The sequence below is a fragment of the Anomaloglossus baeobatrachus genome, chromosome 1 (assembly GCF_048569485.1).
Source record: "Anomaloglossus baeobatrachus isolate aAnoBae1 chromosome 1, aAnoBae1.hap1, whole genome shotgun sequence".
Classification (NCBI taxonomy): Eukaryota; Metazoa; Chordata; class Amphibia; order Anura; family Aromobatidae; genus Anomaloglossus; species Anomaloglossus baeobatrachus.
In genome coordinates, this window is record NC_134353.1 from 326,412,834 (window position 1) to 326,431,464 (window position 18,631).

At 39.2% G+C, this 18,631-nt stretch overlaps 1 protein-coding gene across 5 annotated transcripts in view; it reads left to right on the plus strand.

Moving 5' to 3' along the window:
- Nucleotides 1-18,376, plus strand: part of MAPK10 (mitogen-activated protein kinase 10) — a 438,981-nt gene extending 420,605 nt beyond the window's left edge. For 4 of the 5 annotated variants that reach the window (XM_075351827.1, XM_075351823.1, XM_075351834.1 and 1 more), the window contains one exon: nucleotides 2,643-18,376. In XM_075351827.1, coding sequence (XP_075207942.1) covers nucleotides 2,643-2,785 — 143 coding nt within the window. In that variant the 3' untranslated portion in view covers nucleotides 2,786-18,376. Of the gene's footprint in view, nucleotides 1-2,637 lie in introns of all 5 variants that reach the window. The other variant, XM_075351839.1, reaches the window with a different exon arrangement.
- The last annotated feature ends 255 nt before the right edge of the window (nucleotides 18,377-18,631 follow it).

Sequence of the window (18,631 nt, forward strand, 5' to 3'; positions counted from 1 at the left end):
CCAGGTTTTGATGGACAGCCTCTATGCTATGCAACGTCGGTCAAGCAGGAGAAGTCTACTCTGGACGAGTAATAGAGCTAGAATTGCACAGGTTTCAACATTACCTCTGCAAGTTAATAAGCCTTTTGCTTATTAATGGGCTGTCAAGTTACAGGTTTTGCTGGACTGGTTTTTGAAAGCATTAAATACACACATAAAAAGTTGTTTTTTTGGAAGGTGTATACTTGGGGGTATGCTTACGTATATATGGGCCAGACAGTGTCCACTATCACTCTTTTGGCCTCTTTCTGGCAATAGAAGACTATTTACATATTTATCGTCTGCTTTTAGAGCTTTCCTGAAATTCATGTTAAAAATTGAGCAACAACTTTGTGTGAACAGGCCTAATACTACTATTCATATCACAATGTAGATTTCACGACACACTCAAAACAAACAATTCCTGCAAAACCACAATGTGTCATACATTAAATACATTAATACCCTTATCTGGGCTGAATCTCTCATACTAACTGTGTCCTGTAGCAGCAGGGGCCGTCACAACTCTTTCATTTCAGGACAGCAACCACAACCAGGTACAACTATCACTATTCGGCAGGAGGATGACACATAGCACAAAACAGGAGAGAACTGTAACCTGATCCTCCTCTTGTAGTGAGCTCTTCACACGTGTAGGCTGAGATCAGCAACGTAACTACAATAGGTTCAGGGGTTGCAATCAAAGCTGGACCCTGAAGCCTAAGGGGCCCAAAAAGTCCCTTTTGCCTATATAAAAAGACCCATTGAAGCTTATGCATTGATACCTATGAGCTTCAAGTCACCCCTTTGGTTGAGATCCATCCCCCACTCACCTGTTCTGACAGCCCCTAGTGACAAGGAGTGGAGAGGACCTAGCTCATAGATAGCAGATTTCTGTGCTATGGCTACCTGATGTTGCCTCCTGTTGGGCGAAATAATTGTTTCCTCTAATAAGAGGAAACCTAATCGTGAAAATCCCCAATGCTGGTCTCCCCTTACCTCTAGACCACTGTGCATCTGAACCAGTTTCACAGCCACTAGGTTCGCCATTGATTTGTACTATATCTAGAAGACATATTGTATATTAACATTTGGTTAATTTTCAGATCAGAGAATTGTCCTTCATATTTGACTGCTAATTTTAATTGACTATGTAGCTTAAAGGGTAATCGTTGTTTAATTTATTTTTTCAGAAATCAATAGTAATTTGTAATATGTCTGTCATAGAAATCTGCCTCTTTCTCCTCCAGGATTGAACATTCATTCTCAAAATTCTCAATGAAATAAATTCTGTATTCAGTGAGGACAGATTGTTACATTGCTGAGAAAGGAGATGGCAGTTGTTATGATTCAGAGTAGAAGGGAGAGGAGGAGTTAGAGGCAGAGCTCCTCCCTCCTGTCTACAAACAATCTCATCAGTAGGAACTGCCATCTTCTATCTCAGTAATATCACTAAATACAAATTTACCGTGAATTTACAAATTTGAAAATGAAGGATCAGTCCCAGAGCAGAAAGAAGCAGATTTCTCTGATAAGATATATTACAAAGTATCTTATTTTCATGTGTACTACTGATTTATAAAATAAAAATTGAAATGACAGTAATACTTTAAGTAATCAATCTGCTGATTTTGGCATATCACTACTAGATAAACCATATTCACTGACTTAGCCTTTTGCTGCTGTTCGACTAACATAGAGGCAACCATCATCACACTGATTAGTCTATGCATTCTTTGTATTGTAAGAAATAACAGAATTATTGTCTAATTTTCTTAAGAAGGGGTATTTAGGATTGGAAAAATATGAGTGCTTTCATCCTAAAACTTGAGGTTGAGTGCAGTATTTCAGCTCAGTCCCATCCACTTGAATGCAGCGGAGCTACAATATGTGACTCAACGCAGATGTGGTGCTGTTTCTACAAGAAAGCAAAACACATACAGATGCACTCTAGAATGCTAACAATGAATAAGGGAACTTTGGTATTGCATTACTGCTATAGGTATATATGAAAAAAAAAAAAAATAGCTCATGTATTGGCCAATGTATCCTGGTCACCATAGCAAGGTATATTTCTGTATACTGGGAACCTAACTTGAAATGCCACTATCTGGGTTAACTAGGCTGTATTTATTGGCTTTATATCTGGAGTCTAGCTTCCCAGACATGTAGGTTATTAACACAGATATTAAAAAATTGTTTAAAATAATTTTTTATCTCTACTAGCTAACACGGTACAAAGATATATTTTACCTGTACCACAGATATTGGCATTTCAAGTTAGGTTCCCGGTATACAGAGATATACATTGCCGTGGTGACCGGGCTCACATGCTTTGGCCAATACAGTAGCTAAATATCTCTTTTTTTCAAATATTCACAGATCAGTAATACCAGAGTTCTCTTATTTATTGTTAGCATTTTAGAGTGCAGCTGTATGTATTTTTGTACTTATAATCTGTTTTCAGCTAGCACCTGTTCACACCTGTTGGATGCGCGGGCCAGTCTTTTTGATATATCTACAAGAAAGCAGTCATGATTTCCGATCTCGGAAAACCCCTTTGACTTTGACTGATTCACTAAGGTTATATTGCTTTGTTTGCTTTGTTCATTTTCTTAGCACAGGTGCAGCAGTGAACAGCAGCGAGAGCCTCCCTCCGTCCTCATCCGTCAATGATATATCCTCCATGTCCACTGACCAAACACTGGCATCCGATACAGACAGCAGCCTGGAAGCTTCCGCAGGAGCCCTCGGTTGTTGCAGGTGACTAGCCGCCTGCCTGAGAAACCCCACTTTCTTCAGACGATGATGTGATTGGAAAAGATTCAATATATCTATATAATTGCAAACAAAAAAAAAAAAGGAAAGAAAGGAAGTAGAGAGTTGAATTATTTCCCTTCTAGCCTGCTTCTCCTACAGAGTTATGTCATGCAGCTAAGCTCAAATGTATATTTAAATTATAGTTGCTCCGCTTTGGTCTTCTGGTTATGCTTACTGCAAGAAAAAAGGGTTATTTAAAAAAAAAAAATCCTCTTTGCATACATTGTAAAATTAATGGCTGCAAAAACCAGCAAGATCCTGTTATCTTTTCTCATTACGACATGACGAAAATGTGCAGTAACCATTGATGCGTGCGCGTGTCCGTGTGAACGTATGCGTGTACTGTACGTATTTTTCTCATCGGAATCGTTTGAATATCTGTTGGCAAAACCCTTCCATCTCTCCAGGTAGGTGGATGTAGATAATCTCACACTTGTACATCAGATGTACTGTATACATGCAAGCATATATGTATAATATAAAAAAAGAAGAAAATACAACTGTACAGTAGTTATTACATAGAGCAGTATATATAGTATTAAAGGGCCTGTTTTGTGTTAGCTACATGAATTATCGCTGTAAAATAACGCTAGTACTGTACGTAAGATGTTAAGTTCATACATTTGTCAAATTGTGATAAAAATGGAAACTTTGTATTCTAAGACCAGAAAGCATCTCTAGCCGACCGGAGCATGACAAAGCGGTGAAAATCATACGGATCATGCAGCGACACGAACTCTCCAAACACTTCTTCATGGTTTCGAATAGCTATTTATTTTTTTACATGCACAATATTTTTTATTTTTGATCAGATGTGCTGAATTTAACCAGCAGCTGAGGCAAACTTGTATACAACTGTATATTTTAGTTAGTTTTTTTTCTTTCAAAGGGACAGGAGTAGAAATAATATTGGCTTTTGCCGTAACCCCTTGAGCGAAAGCGGTGAACACCATGGAAATATCCTTGCTTAGGTTGGAGGATATGTATGGGAGGCAGCATACACATTTTCAGTGACTAAGGGTATTTTTTTTTATAGATTTAGGATTTTTTGGGGAAAGCCATCTTTTTTTTAAAGTGAAGTTCATTTTGAAAGAAATGGTGAGAATGGTGCTGATTGGCAAGATCGTGACAAACAGTAAGAAACGGTCATGGTCTGAAAACACGGCGGGACTCTATGAAAACCAATTCAGATCAAAGGAAGGAGGAGTTGCACATAGTAACCAATTAGGTTCCAGTTATTACCGTAAAGAAAATGAAAGCAATGCTCTGATTGGTTGCCACAGGCACCTCCTCCACACTTGTCTGCATACACGAGGTCATACACGAGGACTGCTCTTTCTCGCAGTATACTTTATGTATCAGGGATGAAATGTATCATTGCTATGTTGTATGTTTTAATCCTCAGGAGAATAACACTTGAGAGTCTTTTCTTGTTTATTGACTGAACATGCTTTATTAGATGGTGGCATTTTGTGGAATGAGTATACACATCTGCAAAATAAACTGTGATCACGCGGAACCCCTTTCTTGAGAATCCGGACGGGAAATGGTAATTTGGTGTATATTATTATTATTTATGGGTGAAGTCACACAGATTATTTTAAAAATGGCAGTCAACATTATATATGGCTGGGTCTAACCAATATAGCTATGTCTCTACAAATGGTGCTGGCTACTAACATTGTTTCTGAGAATATACTGTGAAAATTAGTCACATTGATACATGAGCCTAGGAAAGAGGAGATACAATGAGCCAAATGTAAAGAACTGAGTAAGGGTAAACGTGGGGCAGTTTTCTATAGCAATCAGTGAGCTGGAATATGATTGCCTCATATACAACTTCTCCATTTTTAGCCATATTCATTGTTATACCTGGAGCTCTGTGTGAAAGATGCAGTAAATCCTCAGGTCACCTTTATGCTACTCTTAAGAAGTATCTATATTTGTGTTTAGTGTACCATCTTACAAAAGGAATCTTAAAGGGAATCTGTCACCAGGTTTTTGACACTCCATCTGAGAGCAGCATGATGTAGGGTCAAATACCTTATGTTACTGCATGTTGTAGTTTTAATAAAATCCCTGTTTTATCTGCTGTTGATCTGTTCTCTGAGTGCTGTGTACTATACCACCACCACTGATTGAAAGGTGACTGTGTACAAAGACAGATAGTTGCCAATCATTGGTGGGGGCAGGGTTATACAGAGCTCATGATTTTGGAGAACTACATGGCAGTAAGTTCCCTAGACCTCTAGTGATAAGCTCCTGCTGATAAAACAGTAATTCAAAACTATTCAAGCAGTTCATTAAGTGATATATCACTGGAATCAGGGACTCAGGCCCTACATTATGTTGCTCTTGTATTAGGTGGCAAATACCTGGTGACAGATTCCCTTTAAGACTACACTGGGCAGCTATTGAAAACATACTGACAATCCATGTGTTATACAAATCAAAAGCAACGTAGGCCTGCTTTCTGCAGTAGTGGCATTAGGTACCTATGTTCTGTCTCCAATTTAGTAGATGGCTCCTATAGGTTATATCAGTAAATTGGTAAATAGTTTATAAGCAGATTTTTAAAAAAAATCTGTAAATGCAGCAGAACAAGTGGAACTTTAATCTTTCAAGTTTCTTATGTTAATAATTGTTGGTTGAAATTTAATTTCTGTAGCGTTGCTGAATTTAGCAAACGTCAGAAGCTTAAAAGGAGCTCAGCTAATTAGGGGTTACAGATGACTTTAGTAGGGGCCCCATACACATTAGATTTTGGTGGCAGCTGCTGACCATCTGAGTTGGGCCTCCAGAGCTCCCCTGATAGATGATGTCAGGGGAGAACATGATCCTGCAGTTTAAGTTTAAACACCCCATCCTTGTGTTCTTCATGAAGATTAGTCAATACCAGAGCTGGTAACAATCTTCTCCTCTCTCACCAATGAAAAAACATGTGAACATACTGAACATGTGTATGGAAGCGTTGGAAGTTAAGTGTTTGGCCGACAGCTATCTCATGTGTATGGGGACCTTAGGATAATGTTAGATATTGTAAGCACAGACATACCAAAAGAAAGAAAAGGGCAAGCAAGAATAATGCATTTATTCCAGGCCTGTCAAGGTGTCTTCTGGATTTATGAAGTCAGCTCATTAGAGATAGTCTCTCCATTTACACTGTAAATCTGCATAGTTGAACCTTTTTACATGAATGGACTACCATCGAGATGGGTTCCTCTCCTATAGTTGCTGTTAATTAGTTGCTGTTCCCCAAAATTGGATTCCATGGTATCTGACCAAGGGTGTCGTACAAGAAGGCAGTGAAAAAACAATAAGCGTAAGGATGGATACCTGCAACCTGCCTAACCATACTAGCTAAGGCAGATTTAGGCAAAATATGGCACTGCGGAAGAATTATAGATACAAGTACCTCCTGTGCACCAAGCTTCTCTGAGGCAGGATTGGGAGTAGGTTTTATCTCAGAGTGATAAAAAGCAAATTTCACGAGTTGTCCCATTAAAGGAGTGGAGATCCCTGCCCTGAGAAAATGATCTTTTGCAAGTGTGAAACTATGGGGATCCATACACAGTAGATAGCTGTTGGACGAACCATTAGCTTCCACTGCTCCATACACAGGAATGCTGTGCTGGTGGCTTAACTCGCCAAGGAGAAAAGATCAGACTTGCCTGTTCCTTATTTCCCCTGGGGAGAGTCGAGAAGCTGTCAATATCAGATGACTATTCTAATGTGTATGGGGGTCTTAAATGAACTACATTATTTTCCAGGCTTATCAGCACATGCACATGTAATGGCCACAGGGGGTCAGGTATCCTCCCAGATGTCTAGAAAATGTGTCAATAATTCAGCACAATGAATCATTTCTCAGCAGTGAATCCTTTCTTATGTCACCTATCACACAGCTTACCACCATTGCCTTGTATCTGATGCTCTTCTACATCCCTCTGCTTCATTTTAAGGAATTTAACATTGCACTGTTGAGTAACAAAACATTTTCCATTGTATTGCATTCTATGTGTATGAAATTCACTACCATGTAATATGTAGTAAAACGGCAAATAATACATTGTTTACATCAATAATTAAATGGAACGTTGTTTTTTCTTATGCTCAAAATGTTTTGTGTAATTATTTCTTGTTGTGGCTCCACAAATGCGAATAACGAAAGCAAGCCAATGGACAAACACTTATACAATATTAATTGATATCTCAGACTATAATTCAATTTAAAATTACATTTCTCTCATCCTTGAGTGTATCAGTCAGAATCCAACAGTCTATTGTAACTGTGGTCACTTGATTGGCAGCGTTTTTGGAGGACCAATAATATCTTTCAAACTTTTATTTAAAGGGGTTGTCCACTACTCAGATTCTAAAATACTATTTTACCCAATATAAAAAAAATTGAATATCACCTCCCACTCCGCTGCCATTCCACTGATGTTATCACTGGGTCTCCCAGTGCTCTCATAACATTGTTATGCCAAACAAGCAATGCAGTCAATCAGCTGTTGCTAATAGGCTGTCTTACAGCTTTGTTCAACCTTCCTTTGGATGAACCTCGCATGTCCAAAGGAAGTGTGAGAACTGCAACCTATTAGAAACCGCGGATTGGGTGCAGGGCTCACTTGACATAACAATGTAATGAGAGCCCTGGGAGAACCTGGCTCTGACATCACTGGATCAGCACCGATGCAGGCGGTAAGAATCTTTTACATTAATTTTACACTGGAGAATGTAGTATTTAATAAAAGGTTGTCCAAGTAGTGGACAACCTCTTTAAAGTGCACAGTCATACCCAACTAGATAAAATAAATCTTATCTCTATGTTTCTTACATTGAGCTTTAAATTCCTTCTTAAGAAGTAAATGATAACATTTCTGCTTGCTTACAGTCTCTTTTACATGAGCAGATGAGTATAGAATACTACTGAATACAATTTATACATTGAACTTGAAAATAATTATACAGTATGTGATATTTTCATATGCACAAACTAATGTTGGCTGCATGTAATCTTAGTTTTATTTCTGTCTGTACAGGGTATTTTATGCTCTATATTAAAAAATAAGACTGCAGGTTTGACCCATAAATGGCATTGTCTTAAAGGGAATCTGTCAGCAGGTTTTTGCTATGTAATTTGAAGACAGCAGGAGACAGAGGCTGACACACCGAGTTCAAGGATGTGTCATTTATTCCTCTGCTATGCTGTTGTTTACTTATAGTGAAAGTTTTATCATCTGCAATTATCATTGCCAGGACTACACTAGTCTGACTATGCCCTCTACCCCTTTGATTAGTACTTCACTGTCTACAGACTTTGTACATGAAGAGCCTGATGTGGGTGGAGTTAGCTATCTGAGCACTGCTGCATTGCTAAACCCAAAAACTTTGATTGTGTTACAGTTACTGTGCCCAGAAAACTAAGGATGCGTTCCCACGATCAGGATCAGTTGAGCTTTTGGCGCATCTTAGTTTACTTGGGGTTTTTTTCATTGCGCTTTTGACACTACGTTTTTAGTGTATTTTGACGCTGTGTTTTTTTTGTCTTCGGTGTGTCATCTTTAAATAAAACTATTTTGTTTTTGAAACCTCCTGGTATTGGCATCATTAGGTGCCGAGTACATGCATTTCCACCACGTGAACACATCCAAAACGCATGTGTGTCTTTTACCTGTGGGTTTTCGACATCTAATGCAAGTCATTGAGGAAAATACAGACAGAAAACTGAGCATTCAAGGGAAATTGACATGCTGCAGCTTGGAAAAACGCACTTCAGGTGAGCTTATGCAGCGTAAAAAAGAAGGACAGTAGACATGAGATTTCTATTCATTCCATCCATTTTGATTGTACTGTAAAATACAGGGGCACTTTGCACACTACGACATCGCAGGTGCGATGTCGGAGGGGTCATGTCGAAAGTGACTCACTTCCGGCGTCGCACTCGACATCGTAGTGTGTAAATCCTAGATGATACGATTAACGAGCGCAAAATCGTCGTAATCGTATCATCGGTATAGTGTCTGGAAATTCCATAATTACGCGACTGCGACAGGTACGATGTTCCTCGTTCCTACGGCAGCACACATCACTGTGTGTGAAGCCGCAGGAGCGAGGAACATCTCCTACCTGCGTCCTGCAGCTCACGCCGGCTATGCGGAATGACAGAGGTGGGCGGGATGTTTACGTCCCGCTCATCTCCACCCCTCCGCTTCTATTGGCCGCCTGCCGTGTGACATCGCTATGACGCCGCACGACCCGCCCCCTTAATAAGGAGGCGGGTCGCCGGCCAGATCGACGTCGCAAGGCAGGTGAGTCCATGTGAAGCTGCCGTAGCGATAATGTTTGCTGCGGCTGCTATCACAAGATATCGCTGCTGCGACGGGGGTGGGGACTATTGTGCTCGGCATCGCAAGCATTGGCTTGCGATGTTGTTGTGTGCAAAGTGCCCCACAGTGTTTTCGACAGAGCAAAAATACACAGCGTTAAAAACACAAGTAACACTGATTGTGGGGACATACGCTGAGGGGTACTTTACACGCTGCGTTTGCTAGCGATGTCGAGCGCGATAGCACCTGCCCCCGTTGCTCGTGCGACCTTTGGTGATCGCTGCCGTAGCGAAAATTATCGCTATGGCAGCATCACACGCACATACCTGTGCAGCGACGTCGCTGTGACCGCCGAACAATCCCTCCCTCAAGGGGGAGGTGCGTTCGGCATCATAGCAACGTCACTGCGGCGTCACTAAGCGGCCGGCCAATAGAAGCGGAGGGGCGGAGATGAGCAGGACGTAACATCCCGCCCACCTCCTTCCTTCTGCATTGCCGGTGGACACAGGTAAGGAGATGTTCGTCGCTCCCGCGGTGTCACACACAGCGATGTATGATGCCGCAGGAACGACGAACAACATCGTACCGGTGGCAGCAGCGATAATAAGGAAATGAACGACATGTCAACGATCACCGTTTTGGAACGATTTTGCGATCGTTGATCGTCGCTCATTAGTGTTACATGCTGCGATGTCGCAACCGGCGCCGGATGTACATCACTAACGATGTGACCCTGACGATATATCGGTAGCGATGTCGCAGCGTGTAAAGTACCCCTAAATGTGCGATTTGCCAAGATCGCACATGTGACCGGCGCTACAAAAAAATTACTTATGTGCGATCTCGGCAAATCTTATCTGCGATCTGGCTTGTCACATCACTAACGAGATCGCTAGCGATGTCGCAACATATAAAGCACCCTTAAGTGATACATCATGAGATTCAGGGTCTCTTTTCCTACATCATGCTGCTCTCAGATGAGCTAGCAAAAATCTGCTGACAGATTCTCTATTCAACATTCACTTACTTAAGATTCATTATGTTGCTTTTCAATCTAGTATCACTTTCCAAATATTATTATTTGGATCATATGGTGGTTTTGTGTGTTCCTCAGCCATGCTTACTGCACAATCAGATCAAGTTGCATGTAAGGAAATTCAAAAGGACTAGGTGTTGTACATTGTGTAAATCACTGTAGCTGGATGAGTTCCTGTTTCATCAGATTGTTTTATCAGATGATGATTTCCTTAACTATTCTTTGTCTACTGATTGAAATGTGTGATATTCAGTAAGATAGTAACCATTTAGAATTCAATGCATGAACATGGTAGCCCAATTGATATAATGATCAGCCTTAACGTTCGGTTTCTAAGGAATATGAACAAAGTTAAGAAAATTAACAATGTATCAGAAACATATCTTTAATTTTGTTAATTTTACTTGTGATGTGTGTTCATTGCTAACAGCTACCAAAGACCAATGCCTTATCATGTTAAAGGTGCCTTTAAGGCAACATGTATTCATGCACCATTTTAAGTTGTTCTATCTCAGAAAATACTTAGTATTTAACCCTTCTCAATGTGGTCAATAATAGCTTAGACATTTTCGTACTTTAATCTAATGGTATGATAAAATCATAGTGTTTTAAATATTTTTTTACTCATATCTTAATGTTTTAGCAATGTTTAAAATGTCAAGGTCATTAACTATGGGACATTGTCAATATAATTAAATTATAGATGTCCTTCTACAATTTTACATATTTCAAGCCTCTTGACCTATATTAATTTGACATGTCAGGTAATTTATTGATACTTTTGAATTCTGTTTGCAGACAGAATAAGGCGAGTTTAGGTAGATACAGCGCTCCTCACTGCATTGGAGTTTCTATTGGAATTTAGTGGAAACCTCAAGAGAATCTCGACCGAGCCATTCGCTATTCTGAGGCTTTTGTCCTCACATTGGTTGTCTTTTTTAGATGTGCATAAAAACATGTTCTGCCACGTTTTTGTGCACATCTGAAAAATATGGACACTAGAACAGTGGGCAGTATCCAAAGTGACACCGTTGGCTGTATAATAATGCATAGCTCCATCAGAGGTTTGTTGGGGTTACCATTTAATCCTGTTTTTCATGTATTCCAACGGGAACTCAACGCAGTAGTCTATGATAACTAGAGATGAGTGGACCCATGGAATTCAGGTTCGCCAGATTCAGCAAGATTTTATCTAAAGTTCGCTTCGGGAATCGGACTTGACCTGAACCCCAATGGAAGTTGCTGATTGGGCCTGCATATGGCCAGCCATAAAGAAAGCACTTCCGGGGAAGGGACGGCATTTTTTTTTGGGGGGGGGGGTTGGACACACTACATTCGAAAACTTTAGTTTTACCCCCAGTGTGAGCCATTCAGAGACTGCAAGTGGCTCTAACTGGGCCGAGCACCTAGCATCCCAGAGCACACCGGTGCTCGATCGAATGTTCAGCATACGTAAAGCACCCAAACTCAGATACTAATTCTTTTTAAATGTCCATATTCAGTCTGATCCCCGAACTTTATAGTTTCGGTTCGATCATCTCTAATAATAAGTTTTTTTCAAGCTTGAAAAAGACCTGTTATAGGCCGAAATGTTGCGTCTATGGCAGAATAAGGCTATGTGCGCACTAGAAATGTGAAGTTTATCAAGAAAATTTCTGAGAAACTTCTGGGAGTGAAAGATTTCCAGACCTCCGGAAAAAATCCGCACCAAATCCGCATGCGGATTTGCCGCAGATTAGCCGCGGAATAGCCGCGATTTTGCCGCGATTTTCCCGCGGGTGGTTCCCTGCGGATTTTGCAGGCTGTACTGCCGAAATCCGCAGGGTACCTGCGGAAATAATGGACATGCTCATTTTCTCAAGAAATTTTCTCGAGAAATTCTTCTCAAGGAAATTTCTTGAGAAAAATCCGCACAGTGCGCACAGCTATTTTTTTTTTCATAGAATTTGATTGGAAATGTCTGCACAAAGATTGCAGACATTTCTCAAGAAATTTCCGCGGCAAATCCGCGGGTAAATCCGCGGGTAAAACGGTCTAGTGCGCACAGAGCCTAAAGAAGGTTTTTTGGTATTTTCACCTCTTTTTGGAATCTGTCTTTTTCACTTTATTTAAGGCTTTTTCCATGTGGACTTCAAGGATCATCTGATGTGCATCCATCTTTGTTTGAGCTTTTTGCTCAACTTAAAGGTCCAGGGTTAGTGCCGCAAACCTTCCCCTTTTTTATATTCGGTGAGAAATGTCATCTGACATTTATGGGACATTATGGTAATACTACAAGTCAATGAGAGAAGTAAAAGTTATGCACTTTTGTCTTGATGTGCAATTTATATTGTACCAATACAGAGTAAATTACATATATGATAAGTCACTGCTCCCCAATAGGACTCCTCCTTCTCTCATTAATTATTTAAAACTTTTTGACGTGTGGGAAGAAATCAAAAATACCCAAAGGAATCCCAGAAGAACAGAAAGATTATACAAATTTCATAAAGTTGTCTACTTGGTTAAGCAAGAGATGAGTCACAAAGGACGCTTCAAGAATTTCTCACAGCATATGTATCAATAGCAAAGAAGTGAAAATTAAAATAGAGCTTTTAGTTTTACCAATTTAACATATTAAGACATAAATCTGTCCTATAAACAATAGGTGATTCACATTGGATTAATTAATCCTGCTCTGCAGGCCTGTTTTGGGCCTGTAAACTAAAGGTACTAAAAATAGGAACCTGGTGTGTAAGGGCTAATGTGGCCTACAGACTAAAAATATCACAATAGATAGTGAAATGAAGACAAATACTGCAAATCCCATAAGGCCAAACGAGGCCTAAACAATGGTGGATTGGTAACTAAAATGACGTTATTGATGATGGTGGTCAGGCTTCTAGACTATTCTTTAGTAGACCATAGCATCAGACAATGGGTGATCAAGACTAGACTATACCACAGTCTTGTAAATATAAAGAAGTGGTTTAATCTCACTTTTAATTTTCACTTATTTGCTATTGATACTAATATAATATATTTAGTTTTTCTCTACCTCTGTCTGCCTCAATCATTGCATTAGAAGACACAAAATGGACGGAAGAGTCGGGCTAAATGCTGCGCTAGAAAACCACAAATTCAGGAGATGAGATGAATTCAATCATTCAACTAAATCATTGCATAACATCCTTTATATTCTTCTCCCTGCAATGCCAACTGCCTATCCCGCTGCCTTCATCTTACATCAGCTAATACAGTGGGGATGAAGTGCCTGTTACATGGCCTGCAGGTCATGTATCCTGCTTCTCTCATTTTCCCATTTCTTCTCAAATCTACTCCAAGAGTGAGCACAACAACATCCTTTATCTATTTATAAGCATATTAGATCTTTGATAAAGTTAGACACAGGAGACCAGCAAACTGCCCCCCAAACCAGCTGCAGCTTCTATAGGATGGGGTTCTGAAAGATACTTTCACTCACCTATATCGATGATTATTGGGGATTTTGAAATAGAGACATTTAGACAAAGAAGGAATGCCTGCATAATAAAGCAGACATGGAAGGTAGGATATAGGGATCATCATACTTGGACACCACTTCACTAAGGTGCATGATATATCATCAGGCTATGGTGCAATTTGACCATTGGATTTCATTTAAGCTTCAGTACATTCACATTTATACAGTAGTGCGTCATCTACTAAATGTTATTTCCATAATTGCATTATGTTTCATAAAGCACATTAAATCCATAATTATTATTAATATGCAGACTAAGCCCAACATAAATTTTTTGTCTTGTGCATATGTGTCTTTTTTCAGAACTATCTGCCCCTCTTTGCAACCAGCTTCACATAGCTGAATGAATGGTCCAGTTCTTATATGCTAAAATATCATATCCTAGTGACACCATACTTCTCCTCAGTGCTGCACACCCCTCCCTCTTTTTTGAACACCCGACATGCCCCTCTACTCTGAGTGAGTTGATGAGTCAGATGTATATATATATATATATATATAGTGGATGCTATTTAGCTAAGTGTCCCAGGTGTGCACTGATTAGAAATTACAAGTTTGTTTTGGAGAAGTAGAGGAGTGTGGTGCTCGGGGAGAAACTAGCTAACAATAAAGTAAAACCACACAGTCAGCTCTACTGATCGTAAAGGATAAAATTGGTCAGGTAGGGTACTGTACAGCAGCAGACAGTTTATTCTATATTCACCATATGTCATTGTTGGAGGCATAGCAGAGCTATGCTGACAGTAAAGCAGTTGACAGAGACAGCACTGCGCATGATCGACTAGAAGCACTGGAACTACCGCAGAACGGTTCATTCCAATGACAATTGTAGGGAAAATAAAGTCTGGAGAGTCAGTAATATGTGCAAAACTGCAGATGTAAACACGAGTTATATTAGCACAAGTGAATATATATATACATTATTTTAAAACCACACTTTAACCCTATAATTGTATTTATTATTTCACTCTACTACAAGTAGTGCATTGGGACTTCTGGCCAGTAATGCCATATTGTATATTGTATCTCATGAAAAAATGTTATTCATTCCATTCCATATTGCAGACTTTTCAGATGAAAAACATGGTTGAAATTACAAATAGGATGGTGTTGGTAATCAATGATATGTTCGAATACAGTGTTTGGTTAGTGTTACGAAGAAAAAATATGAAACCAAAGTGCATCCAGTGCTATAATCATACCCTGTAATGCATAGAAGTACAGTATGGAACACCCTCTACACACATTAAACCTTCTAAGGTACACTACATGTAGCATAGGATGAGAACTTAGGTGGTATACAAAATAGGTTATCCTCATTAAATCTTACCCCACATATTGGAAACTTTATGATAATGTTTTGCATTATTTTTGCCACTTCATGTGCATTTTAATCTTCCAAAACACTGAATTGTCAAAATGTTTCTAGATTACATTTTATATTTTAATTTTGCTTGAACTCTGTAATTGAATAATATTATAGTTGAAAATTGTAGGATCAACAATATAGAAATGAAATATCAAATTATTAATGTTTTCAACTTTAGACAAGCCCTAGTTGAATGTTTTTCTCAAATGTTCTCCCATTAGGTGAACTCTTTATTGGCAGGGGCGCATAGTTGCTACAATGAATGGCTGGCCATCCGGATGCCTTGCTTGACAATAAGACTATGTACCCATGGGACTATGTACCCGCGGATCTTGCCATGGAAAACCTGCGGATTTATCTCGATTTTCTAGATAAATTCGCAGGTTTGAGCAAGTACAGACACTCCCCATGTTATCCTATGGGACATGGGGAGTGTCTGTGTCCAATGCTGTGGTATGTGCGGCTACGGAACATGCTGCGGATGTCCCACAGTCACACGTAACTGTATGTCAATTATTCCTGCGGAAGTACCTGCAGAATTCCTGCCTTTCCACTATAGAGATAGAGGCCGGGACTTCCGCAGGTAAGTCGCATGAATGTCCGCAGGTTTACCGCAGATATTTCACTGGAATCCTGCAGCAATGGATAGCTGCGGATTCCGAGGATCAGCTGCGGGAAACCTGCGGCCGTACCTGTGGATATATCCACGAGTACATAGTCCCGTGGGCACATAGCCTAATAGTTAATCATAATGAATTTTGCCAGTAAAGCACCAACATTACTGTACTATAGCTTTATAGTGTCAACATAAATCAGTACTGCACAGTGCTACTGACTACGGTATATAAAATGATGATCTCTCTTAGGCTAGGTTCACATGACTGTATTTTCTGCATCATTGAAAAATAGTCTGATTATGCTAATCAGAGTCTGATCAGAGTGGGATCGATTTTTTTCGGTGGTGGAAAATAACAAGAAAGGTTTCTCCATTATGTAAATCCATGAAAATTGGACTGCACTTGGATGTCATTGGAGTGAGGTCCAATGTTTTCCACAGCCCCACAGACTTGAATGGCCGAGAGCCATCTTACTCTTTTTTTGGGCAAATCATGCATGCAGTGGTTTTGAGTGGTCCATGGAAAAAATCAGACATGTGCACTGCCTCAATGAATAACATTGGTCCGAGTTTGATCTACTTTTGTGTTGGATAGCACTCAGACTGAAAATTCGATCGTCTGGCACTAGCCCTTACACATACCGTAGCTGAAAAATCCTTTCCCATGTATAAATAGGCTACATACTAATTCAATAAGTTAGATGGTAAGAGACAGCCTATGTTGCTAATATACATACATATTTACTACCCATCTGAATTTGTATTCATAAAAATGGCTTCATTCAATAGCTTGGGTACCATTCTATATCCTGAATGATGTTCATATAACATTTGGCCAACAGTAAGCATCTTTAATCAAATAATTTTAGTGTGTAAATAATAAACTCAATTACTAAATCCTTGATAATATACAAGATAAAGGTCCTTCAACATAGTGTTGCTCCATTCTTTACTTCCCCAAACAGGTCACGTCCTCTGGATTTGCTTAGTATGGCGCAGGTGATATCATTATTATCAGTGCACCAGAAGTTACTAAGGTTTTCCTCTTTCTTGGACAAACTCCATACATTGGAAGGCAGGGGGAGGACTTTATGACTGCTCTACATTATTATTATTCATATGTAGTCTACTGCACCCAAATTTCAGACTACATAAGATTTTGTTACAGAAATTATAATGCATAATTATCGATCTACCATGATGAACCAGGATTTCTTCATAGCACAAATTCAAAGATAAAAAAAATTCAGCAATAAGAGCTTTGTTCTGTTTCCAAGGTTGTACTTTTATGCAGCCCAATGATTCGAGGAACCATTTGGGCCCATTTCATCTAACATTGTACAATGACATCTTGAACATTTATCCTGCTCACACATGAATATGAGTGTTTCCTCACTCTTCAAAGATGCTTACCCGGGAATAATGTAGGTTCTTTCTTCTAAAACAACTGCAGAACTGTACACTGTTTGTGTCTGGTACTGCAGCTTGGCTCCACCACAACAAAAAAACTTGTGGACAAATGGTGCTCTGTTTCTAGAGGAAAGTAATCGTATTTTTATAGTCCTGGACAACTTCTTTAAGCTGAACTTTGAATAAATATGCAGAAAACATTTTGGAGCAGTCATCATCAATCATACCATGCCTGAAATTTCTGAAATAATGATGAATCAAAATACTTTTTTACGTACATAGGTTCTTCTTCTGATGTAATCCAAGCCTCAGATAAGTATATAGATGGATTGTAGAATAATGTAGCTCCATAGTACCCATATTACTAGGTTTCTAGATATTTCCCTTTACCATGAAACAGATCATCTATGACTTTTTAGTAGGCTTAGTTTAAACTCCAAATACCAAAATCTGCATGAAGTTGGAATAGGGTTATATAAGTAATATTTTAAAGGATGCAATTCCTTTTCCTGATGGTTACACAACACTCACACATCGACTTGTCATGTCTCAACTTGTTCATGGGTTCTCTACTCCACACCCATACCTCATTGACTTTTCTGGACACCAGTGATGACTTCAGAAAGAAATGTCAAATTCATCTGCATCTTTATGCTTGGAAATATGGTAAAATAGCCTTGGCAAACTGTACAGATCCATTCATAAACTTCTATGTACTCTGTATTAGACTGAGCTTTATGCAACAAGCATTAGGAATACTATAGACGAGCAGGAATGCACTTGGATATGCCTGACCAAACGTTGTGCATAGTAACCTCTAAGCCTAAGCTGGTGCAGACTATAAAGCAATGCCTATTGTATTTAATATTTAACCAGGACTTCACTTGGTGAAACGTGGACAATTCGAGCTAAGGGAGGGGGGTTCAGACTGCTGAGACTTGATGTAATATTTGTGATAATACTAGCAAATTGTTTTATTTTGTACTGTTTGTGAATCATTCTGTTCTGGTGTGAGAATGAGACTTGTGCCGTTTCTTTCCAAAATTGCTTTTCCTACTTTATTTTACAGTTTGCCAAAACCCAAAAATCAAACTTTTTGAAACAATCATCTCAGATACTATCAGCACACAAACAACTTCATTCTGATGTTATTTTTTTGGAATAAAAAGGCAAACACAAAACAAATCAAGGCACGCGATATTTTAAATGACTGTATATGAATAAAACTATATGTATGTGATTGAAAATAAAACTAAAACATTTGAATTGAGAATTCAATTTCCTTGTGTTTTATGTCATCAGAAATAAAGTTTCCATCATTTTTTTGGTTTTGGATTTTAGATTTGTCAATGAATTTGTTGGATGTAAGGAAACATCATTGGGAATGAAACCATTATATACACAATAGTCTACTGTCCAGCCGCCAGGATTGTACTTATCAAAGAGAAGACTCATGGAAAGTTGACTGAGCTCACCATCTATCATCAGTTTTCCATATGAGAGATATGACTGTATACAGGGTATTCCT